At 54.0% G+C, this 19,505-nt stretch overlaps 6 protein-coding genes across 6 annotated transcripts; 4 read left to right on the top strand and 2 right to left on the bottom strand.

Annotated features, from left to right (window-relative positions):
- Positions 1–2,063: 2,063 nt before the first annotated feature.
- BDZ83DRAFT_58100 (MATE efflux family protein) lies at positions 2,064–4,127 on the top strand. The gene is made up of 2 exons (XM_060505409.1): positions 2,064–2,871; positions 2,954–4,127. Exons 1-2 carry the CDS (start codon positions 2,292–2,294, stop codon positions 3,883–3,885), a joined length of 1,512 nt encoding a protein of 503 aa, XP_060360202.1. The 5' UTR covers positions 2,064–2,291; the 3' UTR covers positions 3,886–4,127.
- Positions 4,128–4,647: 520 nt separating this feature from the next.
- BDZ83DRAFT_58118 (oxidoreductase) lies at positions 4,648–5,967 on the top strand. Its single transcript, XM_060505433.1, has 2 exons — positions 4,648–4,787; positions 4,862–5,967. The coding sequence occupies exons 1-2, from the start codon at positions 4,728–4,730 to the stop codon at positions 5,846–5,848; spliced, it is 1,047 nt and encodes a 348-aa protein (XP_060360203.1). The 5' UTR covers positions 4,648–4,727; the 3' UTR covers positions 5,849–5,967.
- BDZ83DRAFT_588209 (thioesterase superfamily protein) lies at positions 5,914–6,401 on the bottom strand (the record flags this gene model as incomplete). The annotated part of the gene is made up of 2 exons (XM_060506113.1): positions 5,914–6,262; positions 6,319–6,401. Coding segments are annotated over 2 exons (432 nt in total), but the record flags the coding sequence as incomplete, so codon positions are not given.
- Positions 6,402–7,341: 940 nt separating this feature from the next.
- On the top strand, positions 7,342–9,409 carry BDZ83DRAFT_635888 (RluA family pseudouridine synthase). Its single transcript, XM_060509213.1, has one exon. The coding sequence runs from the start codon at positions 7,657–7,659 to the stop codon at positions 9,118–9,120; it is 1,464 nt and encodes a 487-aa protein (XP_060360205.1). The 5' UTR covers positions 7,342–7,656; the 3' UTR covers positions 9,121–9,409.
- A 2,855-nt stretch (positions 9,410–12,264) lies between these two features.
- On the bottom strand, positions 12,265–13,242 carry BDZ83DRAFT_58206 (uncharacterized protein). Its single transcript, XM_060505517.1, has one exon. It carries the CDS (start codon positions 13,084–13,086, stop codon positions 12,430–12,432), a length of 657 nt encoding a protein of 218 aa, XP_060360206.1. The 5' UTR covers positions 13,087–13,242; the 3' UTR covers positions 12,265–12,429.
- Positions 13,243–16,065: 2,823 nt separating this feature from the next.
- On the top strand, positions 16,066–18,679 carry BDZ83DRAFT_655862 (uncharacterized protein; the record flags this gene model as incomplete). Its single annotated transcript, XM_060510824.1, has 4 exons — positions 16,066–16,249; positions 16,613–16,885; positions 17,077–17,715; positions 17,829–18,679. The coding sequence occupies 4 exons, from the start codon at positions 16,066–16,068 to the stop codon at positions 18,677–18,679; spliced, it is 1,947 nt and encodes a 648-aa protein (XP_060360207.1).
- Between the last annotated feature and the right edge of the window lie 826 nt (positions 18,680–19,505).

Consider the following 19,505-nt stretch of genomic DNA (forward strand, 5'->3'; position numbering starts at 1 on the left):
TCCGTTTTTCTATGGTGTGCTGAACTTTTGATCTGTACCTTGCGGCCACCGCGGTAGCAGGGAATCTCCCTTGTGTGATTGCCATCCAAGATGCGATGAGGGAATGGCACCCTCTCAATGTCGCTCAGTGGGCGGCGGGCTGACATGACGGGCTTCGCGGGCGCTGACCGGGCAGGGGACGGGGCTCGTCTATTTAGACTTTAACTTTTGCCTTGCAGAATGCGTTGGTTCTCACCCGTGACCATGAGATCTGTATGACGCCGTTATGCGTTCTGTGAAAAGACTCAACTTTGCACCAAGTAAGGCATTCGAAGGTACCCCGTACAAAGTATCCGTACTGTCTGTCCATCGCTGGATCTGAACCCGTTGCCGCATTCGCCGTTCGCTCGACTCAATCAGTGCAGTAGTGACGATATCAAACCAGGTTGGCTCAAAACTAAAGTTGAAGTCAACTCAAGTCGCCTCGTGTCGTATAAGATTAAGCCGTTGTTCCCGGCCAGTTCGACTCATGAAAGGCACATAGCATGGAGTCCTGTTAGTCGTGCGCGTGCCGTCCATTGGCCGCAACCGTCGTTACAGCTATGCTGGATAGCTTCTGTTCAAGTAGCTATGACTATTCTGGCTGTTTTCGAGAAGTTTCCGTGTCTAAAGCTTGATCTTTGTTGATACTCTGTGCGAAAACGTCAATGTTAGTCCAAGATGGTGGCGCCCATCAATCCTTGACCTTGGACCCTCGTGCTCTCGTGCTCTCGTGCCTCTGTACGAGTCCGTCGAACTCGCCCGGCGGTTAACCATTGCGCTTTGATACTCTGAAGATGGTCTCGATTGTTCCCTCTTTTGGACCAAGGTTCTTCTAGAGTGTCTTCTGGAGCTGCTCCATTCGTTCCATGTCCACTCTCGTATTGCACCAATGCAAGTTGAAGACTTGTTTTCCCCCTTTCTCCTCTCATGCCCACAGTCCCGTCGGTAATAAGGTCGGCCGCCGGTCTTTTGCTGCGGCGAAGATCTTGAGATGGGCGTAAAGTGAGATGGCACCAATGGGTACTTACGCGCTCTGACCTCGACAAGTCCTCCAGCAGAGCAAAGTACCTAGGGAACCAGTCGGTGCTGGCGTGAAGCGATGATATCTCGTACTCGCAGATTGGAAGCAATGCGACTGGCCGATAAGACAACACCCCCTCTCTTCCATTCCCCTCAGCCCTTTTTTTACTTCTGCTCCCCAGAGTCTCCCCACTCGGCCGGCAAAGCTGGACCCGATACCGATGTCGGCCGTTTCCCGCTACTAGTTCACCAAAGTCTCTGCCCACCTTACCGGTAGCTGCCAGTGCCGGTGCCGGTGCCAGACTGCCAAAGCCATTGCTCCTCAGGTAAGCCGTCGCTGTTCTTGGTCCACGGATAAGATGCAAGATAAGAGAATCTGCATTGGTTGAGCTCCGATTCCTCTTCTTGGCTTAGCGCGCTGAAGAATGCGGTGTATGCACGATTTGCATTTCCGGCAGATTGGGCCACCGAATCTCTTGGTACCTCATCAAGGTGGCCGCTGCATTTCCAGACAATAAGTAGGGCAGAGTCGCAGCAACTGCGCACGATGTAAGCCGCTTGCTCCTTCGAGAAATCCGACCTCATCCATTGCGTCAGTTCGGATGGGCCAGCTGCCGTGCGATAATTGATGCAGCCACTCAGAGTCAACGGTCAGCTGTCTAACGTCCTTCCCGCCCACGTAGACCCTCGCAAGCCTGGAAAGAAATTCATGTCGGCCGAAATGCAGACTAATCGCTGTCCAATCTTTGCCCGTCGATTGAGGGGTTCTCCCCGCGCGATGAGAACCGGGCATGCCTCGCGAGAGGTGAGCAAAGTCAATTGTCCGTCATGGAGTTGCAAACTTGGCCCAATTGCGCGTGGCAAATAGCTCTTGTCAGCTATCTTGTGTCTGAACTTTCGAGACCAGCATGGGATGGGGAGGGGTCGCAAGATGGAGTTTTGAAAAATGCCGTATACAATGCTGAGCCGTTTCCCGCTGTCCTTTTCGTTTTATTTTTGGACATCTGATCGTCTGAACCTTCGCTCCCTCCCTTAAGTCTTTGGAGATTCGCCAGCAAACACGTTGGTGCTTGGGTGCACAGCTAGCCTCGAATTGTCTCATCTGCTTCGTCCCTTGACTCGCGCTTGCAGTCTCTCCTATCGACATCCGGAAAACGGTTTCGACAGTCGAGTAGATTTTCCACAACCACCGCTTCCGGGAGTGACATCGAGCTTGATAGAAAGCGGTCGCGATCCGAGTAAGAACCACAATGTCGGAGACGTCCTCGGCCGACACACTGGGCCCGCCTGCTATGTCGTCCCGGACCGAGACTACGGCGTTGCTACCGAAGCCCCCGGCGGTCAAGTCGAAAGAACCCCGCGCAGTCCGGCCCTGGCTGGCCGAAATCCTCTTGCTGGCCAAAGCCGCTGTCCCGGTTATCCTGGCGTACACATTGCAGAACAGCCTGCAAACCAGCAGCGTTCTTATTGTTGGCAGACTGAGCCCGGAGGCACTCGCCACCGCTGCCTTCAGCTACATGTTCGCCATGGCGACAGCCTGGCTTATTGCTCTGGGTGGTACGACAGCGCTCGACACTCTTGCGTCGAGTAGCTTCACGGGATCTTCGAACAAGCACGACTTGGGCATTCTTTTGCAGAGAGGTATCCTTGTCTTGTCGGCATTTTATGCTGTGGTGGCAGTGCTGTGGTGGTTTTCCGAACCGGTGTTCCGGGCGCTGGGCCAAGAAGAGTTCATCTGCGTGCAAAGCTCGGCGTTTCTGCGATGCCTGATCCCGGGCGGGTTGGGGTACGTGTGGTTCGAGGCCATGAAGAAGTATTTGCAGGCCCAAGGTAAGTCAAGGCTCCTCAGTGCCACCTCGAGAAAGTCAAAGGGGGAGAGAAATAGATGACGGCACTGACGTGGATGTGACAGCGATTTACCGCCCAGGCACATATGTGCTGTTGATTACATCTCCGATGAACGCCGTGCTCAACTATCTGTTCATCCACACTTTCGGCCTCGGCCTGTATGGTGCTCCCTTGGCCACAGGTATCTCGTACTGGGTATCGTTTCTCCTTCTTGTTGCCTATGCAGTCTTCGTCCGCGGCAAGGAATGCTGGGGTGGCCTGGAACTTCGGAAAGCTATCAGAAATATTGGGCCCTTTTCTAAGCTCGCACTTCTTGGAGTCGTCCATGTTGGCACTGAGTGGTGGGCTTTCGAGATTGTGGCTCTGGCTGCCGGAAGACTTGGCACTATCCCGTTGGCGGCTCAGTCTGTCATCATGACGGCGGACCAAATCATCAACACGATTCCCTTCGGTCTTGGGGTAGCAGCATCGGCAAGACTAGGAAATCTACTGGGAGCGCAGCGGCCTCGGGATGCGGCGATAGCAGCACACTCGGCAGCAATCCTGTCTGTGATACTCGGAAGCGTGGTGCTTACTGTGCTCATGGCGACGAAGGATGTGTTCGGTAAGATCTTCAACGACGATGAACGCGTGGTGCAGCTTGTAGGCGAGGTGATGCCGTACGTCGCACTTTTCCAGATAGCAGACGGTCTGAACGGATCGTGTGGTGGTGCCCTTCGAGGCATGGGCCGTCAGTGGGTCGGGGCTGTGGTGAACCTCGTCAGCTACTACGGCGGAGCTCTCCCCGCCGGCATCTACCTCGCCTTTCATGGCTGGGGTCTCGCCGGCCTGTGGGTAGGACAATGTGTTGCATTGTATCTGGTCGGAGCGTTGGAATGGGTTATTGTTGGGTTTAGTAAGTGGGAAAAGGAGTGCCAACGAGCCATCGACCGACTGGATGACAGTAGCAGCGACGACGAGGTTGAATCAGAAAGTACCGCCTCCGGCACGGTATGAAAAGAACGGCAATTAAACGGAGCCGAAAATCGGGGATGCAGATCCGGAATGCGGCAGTAAGAAAGCAGATCAGAAGATTAAATTATATGAGCAAATATGCGTAGCTAAGTGGCATTTGAACGAGTTGATTTATGTGCTCATTATCACGAGCTGTACTTTGAGTATTACCTTGGCCAGTAGACTCCTACCTTGCAAAAATCACACATATAGCACATGACACTTGGAAACACAGGAGCTGCAGCCTCATTTGTACTGGGCACCTGCCTCCCATTGGATTTATCCGACCTCAAAAGAGAAAAAAAATCATTTCCGTCTGGACCTTCCGGTGAAGTGCATTTGGCAGGAACTCAGATTCCCAACTACTCAACTGCTATACTTTCCAAAAAGAGTAAGGCTCTCACTCCAGAGCGGGGTGTCAATGTTGGTATACTACCAATGATACGCGTGTATCTTACATTCCTGAGATAGTGTCTCATCGGCTCCATCAACTTGCTGCGAGATGGTTGTGCCACAGGTCTCTCCGACCCCGCCAACAAACCCCCACTACCATCACGAAGCTCCCCAGGTATTGGAGGAGAGAGCCGATGATGGCATTCCTTGCGTGCCTGGCTACTGCATAACGCGCCTTCATGGACAAATAAGGAATTGTTTGGAAGACAATCAACTGAATTGGAACAAATAAACCATTTGGATCCCTCATCACTCTCTCAACCTCTTCCCTTCACCTCAGACCACAAGATTGCCCTGTACTTTTCTATTTATGTACACCCTGTCTTACAGCTGCTTGACTCAGGCCTTCTGCACGGCTCGCATCTAATCTTGAACGATATATCTGAGAAATCATGGCCCCCATCGGAGTAGCTATTGTTGGAGGAGGCATCTTTGCCAAGGAAGAGCACTTGGTAAGACAACTACCTAGCTGATATTGCCCGTCCGCGGAAGCCACGTGTCTCGTGGTCACTGACTGTCCGAACAGCCTGCTGTGGAAGCAAGCGATAACCTCACCTTGAAGGCCATCTTCTCCCGCTCTCTCAAGTCCGCCCAGGACACGGCTAAACTCGTCACCAATCCAGCCTCACCTGACTTGTACTCTGACGACGCGGGCGAGGGCAAGTCCTTCAAGGATCTCTTGGCCCGTGATGACATCCAAGCTCTCATCTTGGCCCTGCCCATTCTGAACCAGCCCGACTACATTAAGCAGGCCCTTGCTGCAGGAAAGCACGTCTTAGCCGAGAAGCCTATCGCCGCCGACATTGCTCGTGCGCAGGAGCTGATCGAGTACTACAAAAAGGTGTCCGCCGAAAAGGGCGTGACCTTCGCCGTGGCCGAGAACTACCGTTTCCAGCCCCGCTACACTACGGCAAGAGACGAGGTGCGGAAGCTAGGCAAAGTCATCGGCTTCAACGTGAGGGTCTTCTTCTTCGTGAAACTGGGCGGCAAGTACATTGAGACTGCGTGGCGCAAGAAGCCCGACTACCAGGGTGGATTCCTCCTCGACGGCGGCGTCCACTTCGCCGCCGCCCTTCGCCTTCTGCTCGGCAAGGACGCGGCGCCGGCCTCGGTTGCCGCCTTCTCGGACTTGACCCGGGAGCACCTGCCGCCCATTGATACCATCAATGCCGTCGTCAAGACCAAGCAGGGCGCCACTGGTTCCTTCGCCGTCAGTGTTGGCTCAACCCTGGGTGCCTTCGATTTCCACGTGGCGGGCGAGAACGGCAGTGTGACCTTGTCGAGTCACGATCTCACTGTCAAGCCCTTCGACGGCGAGGCAACAACAACTCATTTTGAACAGACGAGTGGTGTAAAGGAGGAGGTCAAGGCCTGGGCCGAAGGTTTGGCCGCCGGAACACCAAACCCCCTGCAATCAGCTGAGGAGGCGCTGGCGGACTTGGAGTTCCTTGAGAAGATCTTCACGAGTGGTGAACAGGATGGCGCAATCCAAAAGCTGAACTTGCAGCTGTAAACTGGTAGAGAAATTGGTTAGGAGATAAGCTCCATGGCACAAGTGGGTGGGTGATAGAGTTCAATTTAGAGCTTGTTTTCCCTGCCATCCACCACCAGAAGTCGCCGTAGACCCCTCCGCATTTCGTCCTCCATTCCGGATGCGGTTGGACGACCGGTAGATCTCTCGACAAAGACGTGGGTAAACTCCCCGACTGCTCTCACCTCGTCCACTCCCTTTTCAAACAAGGCAATTTCGTATGTTACACTTGACTTCCCCAACTTGTTCACTCGTAGCGCTAATTGAGCGACTGCGGGGTACGCAATCGAAGCAAAGTAGTCGCTGTGTGAGTGTACCACAAGACCATACTGATCAGAACGCAAGGGAGATAGGCCGCAATGCTCGATCAGGTAGGCGTTGACTACGGAGTCGTATCTGCAGTTTCTTAGTTGGACGCCGCGTGGACATTAGCTTGATCTAGAGAAGCATACAGGAAGTTGTAGACGCTATTGTTCATGTGCTGGTACATATCATTATCGGCCCTAAGAAACCTTGTCAATCTCTGCCCAAGCAGCAAAAGCGCAGACGAATGAAAGCGAAATGTGAGGTGATGATAATGATGAGAACATGACGGCTACTGATACGCTACTAAGAGCGCCCTCGTCTCTGGACCGTGGGCGTGAGAGGTTGACGAAGGAGAAGACAGGAAGGAGGGCGTCCGCTTGCAGCACGGACAAGCCCCCCCTTGAAGCTTTGCGAGGAATGGGCTCTGCCCCTCCGTTTCGAGGAGTAGCAGGGAGGATGAGAGGCACCGAGGAGTAGGTAGAGGTGGAAGCCGCAATGGCAGCTTGTGATAACCATGGCGGGCTGGAGGTGAACTCACCATCGTGTCCGGTAGTCTAGGATGTACCCGTAGTTCTCCCTTCGACGCTGCTTTAACTGCTTGTTGCTGGCCATGGCGGTACTTTTGTGAGATGATAGAGAGAGAGATCGGATAATTGGAGCACGTTGTAGGCGGTGATGCCGAAGGTACTGGCCCTTGCTCGGGTTGTATTGGTTCAGAAACACTAAAAAAGGGACAAGTGATGGATGACGCTCAGTCAGACGTCACTGCTAAACGCGCGTTGCCTTATCGGCACTTTTCTCGATTGAGTTGTGGTTCAGCTCGTTACTTTAAACCTTTCGATGAAGGAGCCTTCGTAGCTTCCTGCTGAGAGTTGCGGAGAAATTGTTGAGACTTTTGATTGCCGCAGTTGATTTGCAGCTCAGTAGATTTCCTAGCTGAGCCGAGGCAGAGTGTCATGTTGCCGCCAGATTAACAGGAGCCAATCACTAATGTCGGCAGACCTATTTGGTTCAGAGCCGGAATACCTGCCGTGCCTGCCTATAAGCCCAGGGGTGCTGATTACCTCAGCCGGAAGATGGTAGGCTCTGGCCAAGATTATGTAAACACACAAGGTCTTTCCATCGACCAATCACGCTTCTGCTAATCCACCTTTTTCGATCCTGTCCACCAAAAATCCAACTTCAGCAAAGTTCTGCCACGCCTGACCGCCAAGAATTTGTGACTCTTTTCGAGATACCTTTCACAATACATGCAAAGTTTGTTGGTAGTTGATATCCAGGCTCCTCGAGGCAAGTAGCAAGCGGCTTTCTCAAGCACTACTTACTTACGACTAGTCGAAGTTTCGCACAGTTCCACAATACGCCCCTTACTGATTACACCATCACACACCACACCTCACAACTTGACTACCTGATCAACCCTGGCTACCCTCCTGCGTTCAGTTTGGTCCTTGGCAAGGCTGCCATTCCGACGGGAATCTCTCATGCCTGCCATGGCTTCTGATCAAACGACACCAACGTCGGCTGCAACCCCGCCGTCGGCTGCAGCTCCCGCTGCTGAACCAGCCAAGCTACCGGATGCCCAACCGGCTGAAGCTTCCAATGAGCTGCCTGAAGTCTTGACGACGCCTACCGGCGACATGTGGCCACGGCCTTACTTCTTCGAAGACGGTCTCCGCAGAGTTGCTCCTTATCACTTTACCTACCACACCTGGGCCAAGCAACGCTGGCGCGGCCGGAAGCTAATCGACATTTTTGAGGATGAATTCAGGGACCGCACCCTAGAGTACTACCGGTATGCCATGGAAACCGGAGCCATCGTTGTCAACGGAAAGGCAGTCGGCCCTGATCATCTGGTCAAGAATGGAGACCTCGTGAATCACACCATTCATCGCCATGAGCCCCCTGTCACAGGCGAGCCAATTCGTGTCATCCACGAAGATGATGAAATGATCGTTGTCAATAAGCCATCCGGTGTACCGGTACACCCTGCTGGCAGATACAAGTACAACACACTTATCGAGATCATGAAGTCTGAGCGAGGCGAGCATTTCCTGCCCTACCCGTGCCATCGCCTGGACCGCCTCACCAGTGGAATTCTTTTCGTCGCCAAGACACCACAGGCAGCAGTGAAGCTCACTGCTCAAATTAGAGCTCACACGGTCCGCAAAGAATATTTGGCGCGCGTTGCTGGAAAGTTTCCTGATGGCGAGATTGTTTGCGATCAACCTATCCTCCAAATATCCCCGCGACTAGGCCTCAACCGCGTGCGAGCCAACGGAAAGTCGGCCCGTACCGTCTTCAAACGTCTGGCCTACTACCCGCCGGACACTCTGGATGACTCGGAGGCAGCAGAGCCCAAGACTGCGGAACGACTTGCGGACGAGGAACGCCGGCCTTGGATCAAGAAAGAGGGCTACTCAATCGTTCGCTGCCTGCCTCTGACAGGCAGGACGCATCAGATCCGCGTGCATCTGCAATTCGTCGGGCATCCTATCGAAAACGACCCCTTGTATGCGAACCAGCGAGTTTGGGGCATTAACTTGGGATGTAACGACTCGGATGCAGTTGAGAACACGGACGAAGACATCATGTCACGCCTAGAAAGGATGGGCAAACAAGACATCGCCGACGCTGTGGCCTATCACGACGAACTGGTCGACTTGTACCAGAAGAGGAGGGCTGAAAAACTATCAGGAGAGCTTTGCGACGTTTGCGATACGCCGCTCTACACAGATCCCGGCGAGCACGAGCTTTCGCTCTGGCTTCACAGCCTCCGTTACGAAGATGCCGGAGGGGTTTGGAGCTACACAAGCCCGATGCCCGCGTGGGCCCTTCCTCCGGACGGCATTAACGGGCCAACGGAGGTCGGAGGACTGGAGGAGTTGGTGGGGGCAGTACCAGACGCAGACCCAGCAGCAGAAGCAGACCCTGAAAGTGTCGCCTGAGAATATGTACGGCGAGAACAAACATAACAACATTTACCACGGTTCCGGACGGACCGATTAATTGACTCCACTGATCCAGTTCTCTGTTGGATTTGGGACGATTCGATACCCCGGGTTGAGGCATTTACGACCAGCTGTTTCTTCACAACAGATACAGCTACGAATAGAAAGCTCTGCTTGAGCATACCTGCACTCCTGCTGCATTGTACAGGGGCATCGCCAAACATGGCTCAATATCAATTTTCTTTCGTCAGAGACATACAAGGTTCCAGATGCGCGATGATGTACATCATGTCCATTGCTGGGAGTTGTACGGAAATTCTGTACGGAAATTCCGTACGTGACGGAATGACCGCCGACAGTCCCAGTCTGAAGGATTCGCACTTGGCCAGGGTCTCTGGAGTCTCACTGTCTCTCCCGCAGCCGATACCACACTCAGACCATAAGCCCGGAAATGCCAAGTCACTGGCCCTGGCACTTGTACTGCGGTACACTACGGAGCGAGATCCGCAAAGCACCGGTTGGGCCAGTGATTGGCTGACCCGGAAGAAAAAAGCGGTCGTCATTGGGCTACTAGCGCATGTATCACCTGGATTTGGGTCTAGGAGGCGCTGGAGTAGAGGACTTGGTCGAGGTATCTCAGCAGCTCCGGTACCTCGTTCTCAGAATCCGGAGAGATTTCCGCCGTTTCCCACCGCCAGACCGCTCTCCCCTCCCCCCCTCCTCACTCTCACTCCTCCCCCCCCATTACTCTCAGCTGGCCCGCCCTGCCCAAACACCCCGACACCCTAAACCAGCTGGAGCCTCGAGGCTTTCGAGCAGGAGGGGAGGGTGCCCGGCGCATGCCAGGCACAGCGCCGGGTCTTGCAAGCAGGGTCTGCTGCAGGCCCTGTTTTTTTCTTCTGGGGATTCCGGCCTCATTGGTCTAGCAGGTATCCTCCCGAAGGAATTCACAGAGGAAACGAAACGTACAACGGCCGGCTTTCTGAGTCAGAATTGACATAACAGAGATCCGAACTGGATATTGCGCCGACGAGACGGCATTCATCAGGGGTTTATCACCCCCGGACCGGCATTGCTAAGCCCACCCCGAAATAACTCATAAAATCGCTGATTCCGGATGCCCTCTTTGCTTTGTTGACGTTCTCGACGCCTTTCGCCGTGTCCGAAACCCCTCGTCAACCAACGACCAAACGCCTATGACATAACTCACAAGCGACCACATCTCATGAACAATATGCGTGCAGCTTCGGGAGGCCGGCACGAGACGCCTTGTACCACCAAACCGCTGGAATTTACGATCCCGGACGATCAGGCTGGGGAAGAATGAGAAGCAAATGCGGCAGGGCCACCTCAGGGAGAAGAAGGAACAACGAGGGAGGGCCGCCAGAGCCAGACGGGTCATTTGCCCCGCGATTGGGGGAACACAAGAACTAATTGACGGCTGGAAACATCTACAAAGTACTAATCACTGAACCAGTAGGCAGGTAGAGTGAGACTTTTTGGGCGCGGGGAGATGAGAACCAACAGATCAACCTCAGACACATCAGCAGACTTCCCATTCTCGAAAAGGGGAGGGAGCCCCCCCGAAACGCCACAATCCCGCCAGCTTGGAAACCCTGTGAATCGCAATCCAGCTCGGCGACAGCTCATGCTTCATTTTTCCTTCTCGCCTCTTCGACGATGCGCCAGACTCACCGCGATGGTGGTGTCCTCGGACATGACCCTGGGACGACGAGAGGCTAAAAGAAAAATGCGAACGCCCGATGCAATGCAGAACCCAGACAGAAAAGTTCCATGGACCTTCGAGAAGCCCGTCACGCATGTCAGAGAGAATGCTGGCGCATTGCCCTTCAGTACCTGTGCGCTTCTCAAGTTCTCACACCGCAACCCGAGAGTTCTCCTACACCCCGAAGCAGGATGAGGCACACCACAGAATAAGAAAATTGCTGGGAAAAAAGCAAAGAAGAAACAATGGACGAGAGGCAACATAGACACACACACAAACAAACATACGCAGAGTTGCAGACACGTGCGAAATTCGGCTCAGGACGCGTTGACAGTGGCGATCTCGGGTTCGCTGGGCAGGCAGCCAAGGACAGGCATTCGGTCGATTGTGCATACCGTACCTATCTGGCGGAGGTCAACACGCCGCACCGCGAGAGCGAATGTTTCTGCGAATAAGACGCTGACCGCGCTGAATCAAAGTTGGCTCGGTCAGAAGGGCGTGCCGTGAAGCTGAAAAAGTGAGACAGGATGCCGACATAAGACTCGGCAACCAGGGAGAAGACAACACCCCCAAATCTTTGGCCTTCTACGGTCGGCCGGCCGTGCTGCTGTTGCTGGGCTCACATCTACTAACGTTCAATGGCAAGAGACTGCGAGTTGCAGACAAATTGTGACCAGGGGTGCCATATGCGCCAACCTTCATGAGCCTGCATTCCGAAAGGCGGAATAGAGCAATCGGGGAAAAAGATTGACAACGGCAGTTCAGTAGCGGCATCCTTTGGGATTGGGCGACCGGAACCAGGTCCGATGATTGGAACGACCATGATGGACGCCGCCATTCAGTCGCAACATGGAGGTGTACTCCGTACTGCGTGTGTGTGTGCGCGCGCCCGCCGCCGCCGCCGCCGCCGCTCTCTCTCATGCCCAATCCTATTTTCCCAAGCCAGCCGATTCAAAAGCGGTGAAAAGACAAGAATATCTCAATTTCGCGTGGCCTACCCACGACGGAATCCGAGGAAGCCGTTCGATAGTGGGCATAACGATAGTAGGCATGTGTCCAACGGAACCGATCGGGGCTCAAATCGAGGCCCTGGGCACCTTTGGGCGACGAGGCTGGCGAGCCGTCGTGAAATCTAGGCCAGGTCCAGTTTGGATCCGATCGTCGGACGTGCTAGCTGCAAAGACCGTCTTGGCCGTTGAATGAATTGTCATCGCGGCGTGGCTCACCGAAAGCTAGAAATGTCGCCAGACAAGACGGACGACGAACGTGAAGCGGGTGAGCCGATAAGTTCCTGGCAATGGCTCCGGCACTGATGGCACAGGGCGGCTGGTATTCAATGTTTCTGGTCGGCAGGCTAGAAGGTCTCTCTTGTTCGTTAGGCCCGAACACGCCATTCGAAACCGCCGCCGCCGCCGTCAGGTCGCAATTCTCGTCTTAGGTATGGATTCTCATGGCTTTGCAATGGGGGTGCTAGAAGGCCTCAGGAGATACCTAGATCCAAGGCTCTTTTTTTTTCCCTTTCCAAAGGGACGACGCAACGCACTAGCGATCGATACGCCAGTGGCTCCAACCTCCTCTCTCTACTGTGTGCTCCGTACGTCTGGACGGAGGATGTTGTGCCAGTGGATGTGGACTAGGCGAAATTGGGTAGGGTTTCCGCACCGGAATGCTCCATTTGGCAAACGGTTTCTGCTACGGTTACTAGGTAGGTGACCCCTCGACGTTCTATGACACCACTCTGTATCGCGCCCTTTGAGTGAGAAGGGCCGACGGCGGGCATTTGTGTTTTTTACTCTGGAGCCTCTTGTCCACATGGTGCCGAATCTTGCGAACTGCCCGAAGTGGTTATTGCTGCTCGTCGCTTCGAATGCGAAAATATAGAGATGGCTAGCTAGAGTTTCTCGGTTCTTTTCGTAAGGTAAGTGCGGTCTGCCTATGCGTACGGATACACCAATCTCACTGCCCGCACACCACGCAGCTCCCCCCCCCCCAAAGTCGGCCGACGACAAGCTACGGCCTATGGCCCCATGGCAGGCCGCAGAGAGACCCCCTCTGAAAAGGGACAAGCGTGTTACGGTTGGATGTAGTGGAGGGGACAAGGTACCGGTCGGGCTGGCCGCCGCCGGAGTAGCGAAGTGGGAGCAGGTTTCCGTGCACTTGCATGGTGCTAGGCCCAGCAATGGCAGAGATGGTTTACGGTAGTCGGGTACGTACCGACGACGAGTCTCCAATCCCATGAGTACGAGATGATAGCAGCAGCAGCCTGCTGGTCGCAGTCTGTCGCAGAGTGACAGAAACAGAGCAAGAGGAAGAAGAAGAAGAGAGAGGGGCTTCAAGTTCGAGGGTGAGGTGCTGTTCAGTGCTGTTGCTCTCCCCGGTCGATAATAGTGTGCCTTAGGACCTAGGTATCAAGTAGCAGACCACTTTTTTACGCTCTCTCTCCCTCGATGCTGACCTTCCTACTGGCTGTCGTGGTCGCTGCTGGGCCGCGTATCGGCGCCCACCAAGCTACGACAGATCTGGCTTTAGCGTAAAGTTTATTTCTCGTAAGGTGGATACGTACCCCCCCCTTCACCTGTTGTAAGCTATCTCTCCATCTTTTCCCACAGTTTACCTCTGGGCCCCGACTGACCTCACCGGCGGCGGGCCCCTGGCCCTCACACATTCACCTCACACTTCACCTCTCGTTCCTCACTCACTTCCCGGTTAACTCATAATGGAACTCGACATGCCTCTCCTCATCTATTGCGCGCGCGCGTGTTTGTGTGTGTGTGTGTCTGTATGAGCGAGTGTGAGTGTAGTACTAGTCAGTATACGAATGTTCGGCCGGTGTGTGTACGTGTGTGCCCACAATCAATTCGACACCCAGAGAGCAAGTCCATCCTCCTCCATTCCCTCTTCGGATGCACACGGTTCTTCGTACCTACTTCATCGACCACTCACACCCTCACATCACACATGGGCAGTGTATGCGATTGTGTTTTGCTAAACCATCCTTGAGCGCGCACTTCCCGCCCACGGCCGCACGTCTGCGCTCTGCTGCCCATTGGTGCTTTCCGGGTCCGAAAGATACAGAAGTACGGATACTCTTGCTCTGTCTGCCTCTCTTTTCCCCGAACGGATCGGATACGCCTTGGCCCTTGACTGCTTTCTAGTATCCGTATGTAGGTGATAACCCTTACGGAGTACTCCAAGATGACAAGGCCTGGCGGCGCGGCAAGAGAGGATAGAAAACATCATTTCGTCATTGTATGGTAACCTCCCCCCGGTCATCGGAGGCTGGCCGAAGGTTTCCCTGGACTGCTGGGCATGCGTTAGCAAATGCAGCGGTGCAGCAGTGCTGAGCCTCGAGCATAATTGAGGCTTATGCCGTGTGGCCCTACTGGCTCAGCCTGGCCTGGCACTGGCACTGGCATGCCCGGCTGATTCTTCGTCTTCTTCTTCAACCTAAGCCTTTCGTCGAATGGGACGACATTGCGCGCGGATGGTGGTGGTCGGGTTGGGATTGAGGTCAACCCAGATCAAACCAGACACGCACCACCCCAAACTCCAGCCTCCAAGGATCTGGACATGTCTTTTTCCGCCCCTCAGTTCTACGAATACATACACAATACGGATTTGACGAGATGGGTATTGGAGATTACCTCACCTTTCTTGGTCTGGGCGTTCCATGGGCTGGCCACACATAGGCCATGCTGCCATGCACATGCCATGGGTGTGGCTATTCCGAGCATCAGCCGGACGGGACTGTTGCTCTTCAAAGTTCCTCGTTCGTCTTCGTAGATGCTGGTATTTAACAGGCCTCGTCACCCGCCTTGCAAGGCCCCCCCGTTCCGAGCCGTCAGGTCAACGCAATATGTAAGCCCAGACGGGATTATCTCGTCTTTCTTCAACGTGCCCACCTCCTCATACGCATTTATGGATAAGGCGGACAGGACAGGGCCATGGTCCATGGGAGGGTATAGCAGCGTTTATGGGCCATGGCAGGGCAAGCCGCAAGACCATACTAGGTCAAGTGCGGGAGGAGGAGTCGGAGTTTGATTTGGTTGTCATCTTCAACGGATCCGACAAGGCACCTGGGTACCTTTTCCTTTCCCGTAACCTTGGCTTTGCCTTGCTTTGCTTTGCCCATTTTTGCCGGCCTGCCCTTCGTCACCTCACCCAGCCCAGCAGCCAACCTTTTCCCAACTCTATGCTTGCCTTACTTACCTTTGGCCCCGTTTGCCTTTCCCTACCTGCGGTACGGATAAGCAACCCCACCGGGAACCCGTTCGCTGAGATCGAGAGTCGGACTCGAGCACAAGGCCACAATCACGGGGCAGGAGGTTGCCCACCCACATCGACTGCTACTGCTTGAGGATCTCCCCCTGCAGATATAGTATCCGTGAGAGAGAGCACTTCCTTCCCGTCACCCTGTCCCATCTCTCTCTCGCTCTCTCTCTCTCCAATCTCTAGACGGACGCAACGAGGACCAGAGGAAAGACAAACCCAAAATCTAACCGAACGAACGTTCTTTGGTTTGGGGGAAGAATGCTGCCCAGCTTGGATACCGGCACAGCGGCGGAATCTGGCTCGCAGCAATTCCTCGCTCGATTTCCGCGGCGAGTAGTTACACCTTCAAAGTAACTTGAAGAAGCTTGTTGCCTCCGCGTCAAAACACGTAGTTTCCGACTATGAAGCACACACAGCCATAAAAAAAAAAAAAAAAAGCATCCGTAACCCGGGCATTCGAATGTGGTGCCCCATCCATCACATTACCTAAGGTAAAGAGGCATCTCACAATTCTCACTTCTGTTGTTCTCCTAGATTCACCTCACACAGGGTCGTCCCCCACGCCCCCCCTGGTTTCACATCACGCCCCCCCTTGGCTACTATCTACCCCCCTTCAGCCTTCACACCCCCTCCTTCTTCACACCCATGCCCCGTCGAGGCCGATGGGTAACTGGCAGTCAGAAGGTACATGTCTACATTGCTGCAGTCGAAGGAACCTGTGTGCCTCCCACACCCCCGGTCCCGTCCTGCTCGCTGCCTTGCCCCGTCCGCTTCTTTCGTCCTCTTCCTCGCCTTCTCCAATGTTCCCTGCCGCTGTCTTGTCCCTCTCCTCTGATCAGACCCCTGCCACTTCCCTCCATCCCCAGCCCATCCTTGAGAGATCTGTAAGTTGTTCTCAAGTGAGTTAGTAATTTGCGCCATGTCTGTGCCCAACATCGACTGTCATGTGCCAAGTTACGTCTCTTCACCGATACTCTCAACCCTTCCTGTCTTCGAAGCACTCGGGGCCCGTTGTACCTACTGCTCCTTGGGTACTTTCTACGCGGCGTGATCTCTCTGCTCTGCCATCCTTTCCATTCTTACCCTACACCTACGGAGTACACACCCCTACCTACCACCTCACTTACGGTACGGTCCCACGTCCTTACCCTCAAGACTGGGCTGCTTTAGCCCGGATGCTTGCATCCCCCTCGAACCCCTGCTCCAGAGTTCCCTACCTTATGTACTGCTAGTTCTAGCGCCCTTCCTCGGCCTAGAAGGTAGCGGTACGGTACAGTACGTACCTTTCCCTCCTCTTGCTTGTCTTGTCTCTCTCTTCATCCTCAACCTTTACCAAAGTCACTGGCCCTGTCTCCTTCTCTGCTCCCTAGACCCATGCTCACTCGGTACGTATCCTCGTACTGATGTACTCTCTTCTCCTAGCTGCCCTGAAACTACTTTGCCGCCGGCATTCGAAGGGCCTGTTCTTGTGTCTGCTCTTGTCGTCAATAGATCTTATAACTCCAAGATGCGCTCCTCTCGATCTTCTTGATTTGATCCCTGCCTTGACAACTCGAACAACCACAACTACAACTCGTCGCCAGACCCGTCTCTCTCTTCCTACATTCAGTCTTCTGCCTCAGAGCATGGCCCATACTGCTGTTGCCAACACTCGATCCAGACCTGTCACCATTACCGTTGTTGCACACCACGACGACAAGTACGCAGCCGACAACATGACACGATCAGCTTCCGCAGAGCCTACGAAGCCCACCAAGCGCAAGGGTACGCATCATCAGCACCACTCATGAGATGTCGACGACGGCGGCGGCGGTTATGCGGTTCTATCCTTCTGCCGTCTTCGCCTCGATTCTCCCCCACCTCCCTCCTTAGCTCCTACTCTACCTACCACCATCGTCCCCTTCCATTTTCTCATGTACGAACAATATATTGACTTGGACGCCTCCCCTCAACAGGCACCAGAAGCGTCTCAACTTTGACGCCCTCCCAGCTTGCGCGTAAGCGTGCCAATGACAGAGAAGCTCAGCGCGCCATCAGAGCTAGAACGAAGGAGCACATTGAGCGTCTCGAACGAGAGCTTGAGGAGCTCAAGAGCGAGCGCGGCCGCGATCAGAGCCAGACCGTCCAGGAGCTTTTGCGCAAGAACAAGGCACTTGAAGAGGAATTGTTCAAGCTCAGAGAGAGCATGGGCGTTCCTAACGGGCAGTCCTACCCAAACTCAGGTACGGCTGCTTCTATTGCCTCGTCTTCTGCGTGGTTGCCTCTGGTTCGTGCTGACTCGGCTCCAGTGTACGACGACAACCTGAGCTCTATTAGCGGCGCAGTTCCCAGTCCTCGATCCTCGCCATTTCCCTCAAACGGTGACTACAACGTCATGCAAGAACTCGGTCCCTCCTACGTGCCCATGCCGGATGCGTCAGAGTCATGGGGCCCAGGCATTCCCGTTTCCGTTCCTTCGACCGTTTCAAGCCCGTCATCGTCCGCCAACACAGACGAGTACGGCGCAGGCTACATCCCCACGAGCGTTCCCGCGCCGATGATGGACGCCCGAAGCATTCCAGGAAAGATGAGTGAATATGATGATGTCGACTCTGGTAGGTTGTCTTCCCTGTGTCCGGTGGTTGGGTTGCAACGCAATTCTGAGACGCTAACCACTCAGCTTCTAGACGCTGGATACCCTCACAGCCACCACTCAATGCCTCATCAGTCGCAGGTTCCCATCTCTCATCATCATCAGTCGTATCTTCATCACCAGCAGTCGTGGAATTCGTATCCAACTCCGGTGTACTACCAACAACCGTCAGCTCATTGATCCGCCAGCCCGGCACCACCCTTTGGGAGATTCCGACCCTCATCGTCCCGCCAACCTGTCGAATTGACCAGTTGATTGTCGGCTTCATTCAAGACTGCCGCCGACTGTCACAACTGAAGTCTCTCGACAACCTCCTCCGACCTGCTAGGGTCAATGTGAAGAATTTCCTCGAGTATCATCCGACCTCGCCTACAACAGAACCTCCACGATGCCAGCTAGCCGACCTTGATCGAGCCGCTTCCACAACAGTAACGGGTCCCGGCGCTAAGCACCCCATGGCCGAACTCATCACCGCTCTTGTTAACAAGGCAGGTGTCACCAATGTCATTGAACGCTTAGCGGTCTTTGCCGTCATTCAACGAGCCATTGCCTGGCTGGTACACCCAACGCGTGAGGCATACCAAGCCATTGTGCCTGAACTCACACCGAAGCCGTGCCAGACCAGAATCCCGCATCCTCAGTGGGTGGATCTCATTCTTTGGGCACCTCTGCGCACTGCCATTATCGAACGCCAGGAGCTGTATGCCAACGAAGAATTCCAAGGCGTATACTCGGCTAGCTTGAGACTGATCAATTGGCCATGCCGGCCAATTGACGCCTTGGTGGTCGACCCGCAATCTGGAGAGATGTGGCTCAGCGACACGTTTACTGCCCACGCAATGCGCCTCGAAAACTGGCGCCTCAATGAGAACTTTGTTCGCCGTTACCCCGAACTTCGTGGCTGTGTTGCAGTTGAAGGTTCCTGAGACGAATACGATACTTGGCGCCAATTTCTTCACCTATTTACTTGTCCATACTTCACAACTTGGAGCTATTAGTCTCCAATTTTCTTTCACGTCCTCCTTCCTCCTTTGTCATGAGAATGGAGTTTCATTCTAGCTGGAATGGGATGGGACCTCTCAAGGGGGAAACGCATCAAACACGCACACACGCACACACTTTGCCTGATTGGGTCTGTTGTAGTAGATAAAAACAAAAACGGGTTGGCTTCGTTATGGCATTTCGAATGCGGGCCAGGAGAGCACGGTGGCTGGGACTGCTTCTATTCTTTTCACTCACGACCTTTTTCTTTCCCTTCTTCTTTTTACCCGCGATACCGGTGCATCAGAAACAGGTTGGAGGACTTCTGCGACCAACCCCAAATTACCACTGCTTTTTTGTTGTTGTTCAAACTGCTGGGAGACTTGGAGAATGGAAGGCGCTTTACAGGATTTTGGAGGTTTTCTTATTTCGCCTTTTGTTTATCATCATTTTGGGTACCAAACCATTGGGCGGTTTTAGACTTTCTTGGGGAAACGGGGGATGATACACACACATTCTGGGATGGGATTAAAAGAATGTGATTATGGACTTTTTGATGTTTAACCATAGTTATGCGGGCTGGAGAGGAGAAATCCCATCCAGACCACGCCAGAAACAAACCACAAAATTTGATGAACAGATTTTACATGAAGAAATCCTTCTTTCGTACGCACGCTTTAAAGAGTGAAAGTTTCCTATTGACTCGTGACCTATACTCCAAGGACTTAGTTGCAACATGATGTGCCCACGATGATCTCATGAGTTCAGTCG

Source organism: Colletotrichum acutatum (assembly GCF_030867785.1).
Source record: "Colletotrichum acutatum strain CBS 112980 chromosome Unknown BDZ83scaffold_124, whole genome shotgun sequence".
NCBI classification, from domain to species: Eukaryota; Fungi; Ascomycota; class Sordariomycetes; order Glomerellales; family Glomerellaceae; genus Colletotrichum; species Colletotrichum acutatum.

What these genes read in the sequence shown, in the direction of transcription:
- BDZ83DRAFT_635888 (XM_060509213.1), top strand. Translation starts at nt 7,657, where the DNA reads ATGCCTGCCATGGCTTCTGATCAAACGACACCAACGTCGGCTGCAACC.
- BDZ83DRAFT_58118 (XM_060505433.1), top strand. Translation starts at nt 4,728, where the DNA reads ATGGCCCCCATCGGAGTAGCTATTGTTGGAGGAGGCATCTTTGCCAAG. An exon ending in TTGCCAAGGAAGAGCACTTG is followed by an intron (nt 4,788 to 4,861) that starts GTAAGACAACTA and finishes CTGTCCGAACAG; the next exon opens with CCTGCTGTGGAAGCAAGCGA.
- BDZ83DRAFT_58100 (XM_060505409.1), top strand. Translation starts at nt 2,292, where the DNA reads ATGTCGGAGACGTCCTCGGCCGACACACTGGGCCCGCCTGCTATGTCG. An exon ending in GAAGTATTTGCAGGCCCAAG is followed by an intron (nt 2,872 to 2,953) that starts GTAAGTCAAGGC and finishes TGGATGTGACAG; the next exon opens with CGATTTACCGCCCAGGCACA.
- BDZ83DRAFT_58206 (XM_060505517.1), bottom strand. Translation starts at nt 13,086, where the DNA reads ATGGGATTGGAGACTCGTCGTCGGTACGTACCCGACTACCGTAAACCA.